This window comes from Myotis lucifugus, unplaced genomic scaffold (assembly GCF_000147115.1).
Source record: "Myotis lucifugus unplaced genomic scaffold, Myoluc2.0 scaffold_426, whole genome shotgun sequence".
Classification (NCBI taxonomy): domain Eukaryota; kingdom Metazoa; phylum Chordata; class Mammalia; order Chiroptera; family Vespertilionidae; genus Myotis; species Myotis lucifugus.
In genome coordinates, this window is record NW_005871474.1 from 664,624 (window position 1) to 672,112 (window position 7,489).

Consider the following 7,489-nt stretch of genomic DNA (forward strand, 5'->3'; position numbering starts at 1 on the left):
ATATTTTTATTGATTTCAGAGAGGAAAAGAAGAGGTAGAGAGAGATAGAAACATCAATGATGAGAGAGAATCATTGATCTGCTGCCTCCTGCATACCCCCCACTGGGGATCCAGCCCACAACCCAGGCATGTGCCCTTGACCAGAATCGAACCTGGGATCCTTCAGTCCCCAGGCTGATGCTCTATCCACTGAGCCAAAATGGCTAAGGCTCTCTTTCATCATTGTTTGTCTCTCTCTCTCCCCCTCCCTCTCTGAAATCAATAAAAATATGTTTTTTTAAATAAAAGATACCAACCAATTCTAGTAATAAAAATTAAAAAGAATGCATTCAACGCTTATTTGTAAAAAAAATAAAATAGTGACTAGTAGTCTGATTCATCTTTACCCCTCCTCTCTGTGCCAGGTGGAGCCCCCGCAAGGCATTCCTGGAGACGACACGGCAATGAACGGGATTCGGCTGCACTGCTCCCGTGGGCACAAAGTGGAGTCCGAGTCTGGAAGGTGAGGGGCAGAGGCCAATGATCCCCTAGGGTGGGGTATGCGCCTTATCCTGTTACACCCACCCCCTCCCAGCCGGCAGGTAACTCCAACGCTGCCACACCTTAGACATGGGGAGTAGGTTGTAGACCTCCCCTGCGCACCGTGGTGGATGTCAGGTGATTAGACCCGACCCCCGAGGCCAAGGAGCCCCTGGCTTGGGAAGTCCCCAGGCTGGGTCGGGCTGGAGGTGAGTGGGCGGCGCCCCACAGCCAGTGAGTCTTCCCTTCCCTCGCAGGTGGGGCGCATGGAGCGAGCCGCTGTGGTGTCCCCATGGCAGCTTCCTCGTGGCTTTCTCACTCCGAGTGGAGGCACCCACGACCCTTGGGGACAACACGGGCGCCAACAACGTGCGCTTCCGCTGCTCCGACGGCAAGGAGCTGGAGGGGCCTGGCCTGGCCTGGGGAGACTTTGGAAGCTGGAGTGAGCCGTGTCCTAAAGGCATATGTGGTTTGCAGACCAAGATCCAGCGGCCCAGAGGCCTCCCCGACGACACCGCGGTGAACGACGTGCGTTTTTTCTGCTGCAGCAGCTGATCCCTTTGCGTCCGCTCCCGGCCCCACCTCCGGCTGTCCCACCTCCCGTATTAAAGCTTCCCCGTCATGGCTTTGGTGTCATCTGTTTTAGGCATAGCAAACTGCATCTCCCTGTCTCCTAGCCTAGCACTGGGCCAGCCTGAAATACAGGTTTGGCTCGGGAGTCCATGGCAGGCTGCCCAAAGTTACGGACCCATAGTCACTTCCATTTTGCATACAAGTGAAGGAAGTCCCTGGCTTTCTGAGGGCGTCTGCATACACATCATGCCCATTAAATGCCCAGGTTATTTATTTTCTGAGCCACCAGTGACCTAGGATTCAGAAACTTCTACCAAATTAGGAGGCGACATGTTACCACACCTTCAGGCTTCATTTTCTAGAGCTTATTGGTTAACGTGTCTTTTCCATAGTTGTCCCCCGCCCCCCCCCTACCAACTCCAAGGGTGGCTTTTCTGTATACTGATTCCCATTTTGGATCTTTGCCCTCGATGTTCTCTCTGCCTGGAATCCCTCGGCATCCAGGTGGTTAGCCCACAAGCAGACTTCAGCTCTAATTTCACTTCCTCAGAGTTTATATCTATCCCATTATCAATGTGTTGTTATTTTTTAATCTTCACCTGAGGATATGTTTTACTGATTTTAGAGAAAGGGTTCCCCGTCCTGAGCATGTGCCCAGGGGGACTTGCAAAGGGCTCATTAGGCCCGTGTGGAGGTAGCACTCTTGAAGGCAGGTCTGACCCACGTGGGGAGAGGCACAGAATGGGGTAGTGAAGGCGAGAAAACCGGCTAAGCCTTACTCGGTCTCTTTGAAATGGTAGGGGGGAGAGAAAGAGAGAGAGAGAGAGAGAGAGAGAGAGAGAGAGAGAGAGAGAGAGTTGGTTACCTGCCTCTAGTATGAGTCCCCACCAGGATTGAGCCTGTAACCTAGGTATGTGCCCTGACCCAGAATCCAAAGAGCAGGCAACCTTTGGGTGTACAGGACTACGTTCCAACCAACTGAGCCACACTGGCCAGGTCTCAACGAGTTTTGTAAAAGTGCTTAGCATCAGCTGATCTTTTAAAAACTGCCAATTTTCCACCCTGGAATGTTAAATTGAGAGCTTGTTTGGAGGTTCTAGCAGGGGAGCGCAGCTACTCGTATACCCTTACTGAAGATCGGTCCTCTCCTCTGGGGGGACGCACATGGATCGGTGAGGGAGGAGGGGGACACCCGCCTAGCCAGCCAGATCAGCCGAATCAACCCTGGCGATCAATGGGGTGACAAATGTCGCAGCCAGATCACCCTCACATCCTGGAATGTTAAACTGAGAGCACAGAACTTGTCTGCCTTGTTAACTTCGGTATTTCCGGTGCACACTAATAGCTCAATAACTATTTGCTGCCCTGGCCCTCCTGGCTCAGCTGGTGGGAGCCTGGTGGGTGCACTAGGAGATGGTTCCTTCCCGGTTGGGGCACATGCCCAGATTGCAGATGGATCCTGGCTGGGGTGCGTGGATGAGGCAACCAACTGATGTTTCTCTCTGGCATCCATGTTTCTCTTTCTCTTCCCCTCCCTCTCTCTCAAATCAATGAAAAATGATAAATAAAAAATTTAAACTCAGGCTTAAAAAATAACTATTTGCTAAGAAAATCAGCGGGGTGCAGGGGCCCCACACAGGGGAGCCACAAGCCCCGCCGTGGACACTTCTCACATAGGGCACGATCTGAGATGCGCAGGAGAGCTCAAAACGGTTTATTTCAGGGCGGGGGTGGGTCGGGTGGGCGTCCAGCGGCGGGCAGGATGGTCAGTGGAGCCTCATTCAGGGGTGCCCTGCGGAAAAGAGACCGTGAGAACGCAGCCGGGGAGCCAGCAGGTTCCCTCCAAAGCTCCTGGGCGCGCGGTCCCACCTTCTTCCTGCAGTCGCCGCAGAGGACACCCACGGCCGCGTTCACCACCTGCACCCCGCACAGCACGAGCTCCAGGCACGAGGCGGCCAGGAGCAGCGAGAAGAGCGTCACGTGCCAGGTGACCACATTAGGCGGCTCCTGGCACAGATCCCACAGGGTGCGGTTGAACAAGTAAGATTCTCTGTGGATCGACAAGGTCACATGAGAGACGGAGGTCGCCGCGGAGGCCCCCCTCCGGGTTCCCTGTCCTGAGCGCGCGCCAAGGGGGACTTGCGGAGGGCGCCTGAGGCCCACGTGGGGGAAGCGCTCTCGAAGGCAGGTCCGGCCCACGTGGGGAGAGGCACAGAATGGGGTAGTGAGGGCGCGAAAACCGGCTAAGCCTTACTCGGTCTTTTTGAAAGGGGTGTCCCAAGAACCGTCCTTCAAAAGACACTTGGGTCCATCTCGGAGCCCGGTCCCGGATACTGAGAGGCAATAGATGGCTCCAATCATCCCTAACGCCGAGCAGAAGACCGAGCGCAGCATCTGGATGTGGAGTGGAAGGAGAGGTGAGTCGGCCCCGCCTAGCTCCTACCCCCTCCCCCTATACATTTCCCTTCAAACCCCATTGCTAGGAGTTAGGTTAACCCTAAGAGCCAGCGGCTGCAGAGGTTCATGGGGGTTGTAGTCCCCTCTAATCAGGCCCATCGAGGCCTAAGATTGGGGGGGAGGGGGAAGGGGGGAGGAACGGGGTAATGGGGTTGGGGTAGGGGTAGGGGTAGGGGTAGGGGTAGGGCGGGGGAGAGGTGGATCCCCGAGACTGCAGAGAGCTGGTGTAGCTAGGAAGAGGGGGCGTGGCTTTAGGTTGGCTCTTCCTAGACCTGTTCAAAGACCGATCCTGGATCCCCTCTGAATTTGGATCTTACCCTGCAGCGATTCCCACAGCAGCCTGCACCGCAACAGCCCTTGCCCCCTGCCCGGACGGCTGCAATTCCCGGACACAGTACCTATGGAACAAAAGTGCGTGTGACAGCCAGTCCCTCCAGATCCTCCAGGCCTTTCAGGGGTGGGCAAACTTTTTGACTCGAGGGCCACAATGGGTTCTTAAACTGGACCGGAGGGCCGGAACAAAAGCAAGGATGGAGTGTTTGTGTGAACTAATATAAATTCAAAGTAAACATCATTACATAAAAGGGTACGGTCTTTTTTTTTTTTTTAGTTTTATTCATTTCAAACTGGCCGGATCCGGCCCTCGGCCGTTGTCATCAGTGCTTACCTCCTCCTGGAACCTGCCTGTGATGTCCTCAGCCCTTTGGACTGTAGGAAGACCTTATCTGTACTTCTCCGGGAGCACTCTCAGGTTCCATCTTAATTTATCATAATTTATGTGTCTACTTATTTCTGTCCAGATTGTAGCCTCCAGGAGGGTAGGGCCTAATAATATATTCTCAATAAATCTTGAGACATGTTCGGTGCCCAATTGAATGGCAGTTAGGAGGCCTGGGTTTAATGCTAACCCCAATGCACTGCACACTCCAGGAATTGGTTCATCTCTCAGGGTCTCTGTTTTGTCCTCTGTAAAATGGGTCTGCAATACCTACCTCACAGGGCTGATCTCATGATTTTTTTAATGAGATAACAAGTTGACTGGATGTCAAGACTAGCTCAGAGTAAATGCTCAATAACTATACATTCCCTCCACAGCAGGAAGGAATGGTGGTGCTGGAGTGTCTGGGATCATGATGGTGGAGGGTGGAGGAGAATGTTAGTGGAGGCTCTGATGGGAAGTATAAGAATCCCCAAGATACAGCCCTCGTCCTCTTTGTCTTTCTTTCTCCCTGTGACCTTCCTCATGGAGCCCATTCCCTCCAGGGTATCAGCTTCTCCTCTGCCAATAGTCACCTCCTAAATCATGCCTCCAGATTCAAATCTAACTGCCTTAAGGATATATGTTCACTTGAATGACTTGGTTTTAGCTCAAATTCAGCCAGCCTCATACTGACCTCACAATTTATTCTCCAAATTCATCTTCCATCAACTTTTTTTTTTAAATATAATTTTATCGATTTCAGAGAGGAAGGGAGGAAAGAGAGATAGAAACATCCATGATGAGAGAGAATCGTTGATCGGCTGCCTCCTGCACACTTCACACTGGGGATGGAGCCTGCAATCTGGGCATGTGCCCTGACCGGGAATCGAAACCATGACCTCCTGGTTCATAGGTCAATGCTCAACCACTGAGCTATGCTGGCTGGGCTCCCATTGACTTTCTTGTCTTCATCACTGGAGGTATCCTCCAGATTACCCAGGTTGGAAAACTTGAATTTTTTTTTTAAGGCCACCAAAAATTTTGGTTGCCTCCCCCCAAAAAATTGGGAGAGAGATGAAAAAACTTGAATCCTTTACACCCAGCCAGACTTCAAATCCTCTTGACTTTTCCAACGTCTTTTGAATCTGTCAGTTCTTCCTTTTTCTTCAAAGTAAATCCCTAATCATCTCCCATGAAGATGATGTTTGCAGCCTGCCTACTAGATTCCGTATCTCTTGCTCCATCCTACATGCTACCATTAAGCTTAAGTTTATTTTTTATTTATTTTTAAGTTTTATTAGTCTTGTATGCTCACATCCTTTAGAGCAGCGGTTCTTAACCTGTGGGTCGCGACCCCTTTGGGGGTCGAACGACCCTTTCACAGGGGTCACCTAAATACATCCTGCATATCAGATATTTACATGACGATTCATAACAGTAGCAAAATTACAGTTATGAAGTAACAACAAAAATAATTTTATGGTTGGGGGTCACCACAACATGAGGAACTGTATTAAAGGGTCGCGGCATTAGGAAGGTTGAGAGCCACTGCTTTAGAGTCTCCTCACTGAGTAGCTCATCAAAACTCAACTCTGGGAAGGCATTCCAGGCTCCTCAATTTGGCCCCAGCCTTATCTTTGTTGCACCATGCCAGGTTCTTTGCCTGTCTCTCATCTCTGGAATCCCACAGCTGTCTTGATCTTTGCCTCCCTGTAAACCTTGTCTGGCCCACATCACACAAAGCAGCATTTTGTTCTTCTCCAGGGGAGGGGCTGAGAGTTTTAGTTCTGTTACGTGACCCACTGCAACCTCACAGAAACACCTGCAGGGTTGAATAAACTTTTCACCAGACACTCTCCCCTCTCTTATGTTTTATGGTAGGTCAAGGGCCAGTTTTTTGTTGTTGTTGTTGCTCCTCATCTGATATTTAGAGAGAGTAGAAGGGAGAGGAGAGGGAGAGAGAGACATCAATGTGAGAGAGACACATCAACTGGTTGCTTCCCACATACACCCTGACCAGAGCCAGGGATCAAACCTGCAACCCAGGTACGTGCCCTTGTCTGGGAATTGAGCCCTCCACCCTTTGGTGCATGGGCCGAAGCTCTAACCACTGAGAAACACTGGCCAGGGCTCTAGGGTCAGTTTTGACCCTCTGGCTTAGCCTCTCTGGTTAGGTCACTTACTGGGAAGCTCCTGGATCCAGACACCTAGAATTGCCTTTTGGGTTTACCAATTTGGAATGACCTATCTATTTGATATTCTTACTTTTTCAGTCAAAGTGTTTCTTTTGTTATCTGAGTTTCCCTGTCTCACTCTCTATCTACTCATCTTAATGAAAAGAGATGAGTAATTGTAAACGCAGGAGGAAACATTGAGTGTATAGCTCTAATCTGCTCACTTTTCTCCATCTCCATGGCCACTGGCCTAGTTCAAGCCACTATCATCTCTCCTGGGCAACTGCAGTGACCTTCATCCCTTCATCCCTCCATCTGCATCCACTATTGACTTCCCACTCTCCATTCTCCACATAGCTGCATGAGGGATTTTTTTTAAAAGAATAAGTTTATTTAAAAATAAAAAAGAATAGTTTACTGATTAAAAAAAAATATTTTAGAGAGAGAGAGAGTGGATTGTGCAGAAAGGAAAGGGAGAGAGAGAAACATGGATTTGAAAATGCAACATCGATTGGCTGCCTCCTGCATGCCCCCTAGTGGAGATCGAGCCCAAAACCCAGGCATATGCCCTTGATGGGGAAATTGAACCGTCAACCTCCTGGTGCACTGGACAACACCCAACCAATTGAGCCACACCAGCCAGGGCCACAGGGATCTTCTTAAGCCCAATAAGGTATGGAGCAACTAGAACTCTAATACTTTGCTAATGGACATGGACTTAGTATAAGAGCTTCAGAAAACTTTGATAATATCTAGTTGCACTGAATATTTGCACACTTAAGAACCAGCAGTTTTACTCCTAGGTATACAGCCAACAGAAATGCAAACATTTATTCACCTAAAGACATTTTCAGGTATCTTTATGGTAGCATTATTTGTAATAAACCCAAGTTGGAAACTATCCAAATGTCCATCAACAGTCGAATGCTTAAATAAATTGTGGTATATTCACACAATGGACTGCGTAAGAAATAATAAACTACAGAGGAAACCAAGATGGTGGCATACCAAGATGGTGGCATAGATAAACACAGGAAATTGCTACCTCCCACAACAAATTCAAAAA

The 7,489-nt window shown here is 49.8% G+C and overlaps 2 protein-coding genes across 4 annotated transcripts in view; one reads left to right on the forward strand and one right to left on the reverse strand.

The window, feature by feature from the left end:
- VMO1 (vitelline membrane outer layer 1 homolog) overlaps positions 1 to 1,144 on the forward strand; it is a 4,709-nt gene extending 3,565 nt beyond the window's left edge. For all 3 annotated transcript variants that reach the window (XM_006102770.3, XM_023744073.1, XM_014468101.2), the window contains 2 exons: positions 405 to 502; positions 777 to 1,144. In XM_006102770.3, the coding sequence (XP_006102832.1) occupies positions 405 to 502; positions 777 to 1,074 (396 nt within the window). In that variant the 3' untranslated portion in view covers positions 1,075 to 1,144. The remainder of the gene's footprint in view (positions 1 to 404; positions 503 to 776) is intronic.
- A 1,646-nt stretch (positions 1,145 to 2,790) lies between these two features.
- TM4SF5 (transmembrane 4 L six family member 5) overlaps positions 2,791 to 7,489 on the reverse strand; it is a 9,735-nt gene continuing 5,036 nt past the window's right edge. The window contains exons 2-5 of the mRNA XM_006102771.2: positions 3,867 to 3,947; positions 3,347 to 3,486; positions 2,962 to 3,142; positions 2,791 to 2,884 (exon numbers count right to left, since the gene is read on the reverse strand). Coding sequence (XP_006102833.1) covers positions 2,870 to 2,884; positions 2,962 to 3,142; positions 3,347 to 3,486; positions 3,867 to 3,947 — 417 coding nt within the window. The 3' untranslated portion in view covers positions 2,791 to 2,869. The remainder of the gene's footprint in view (positions 2,885 to 2,961; positions 3,143 to 3,346; positions 3,487 to 3,866; positions 3,948 to 7,489) is intronic.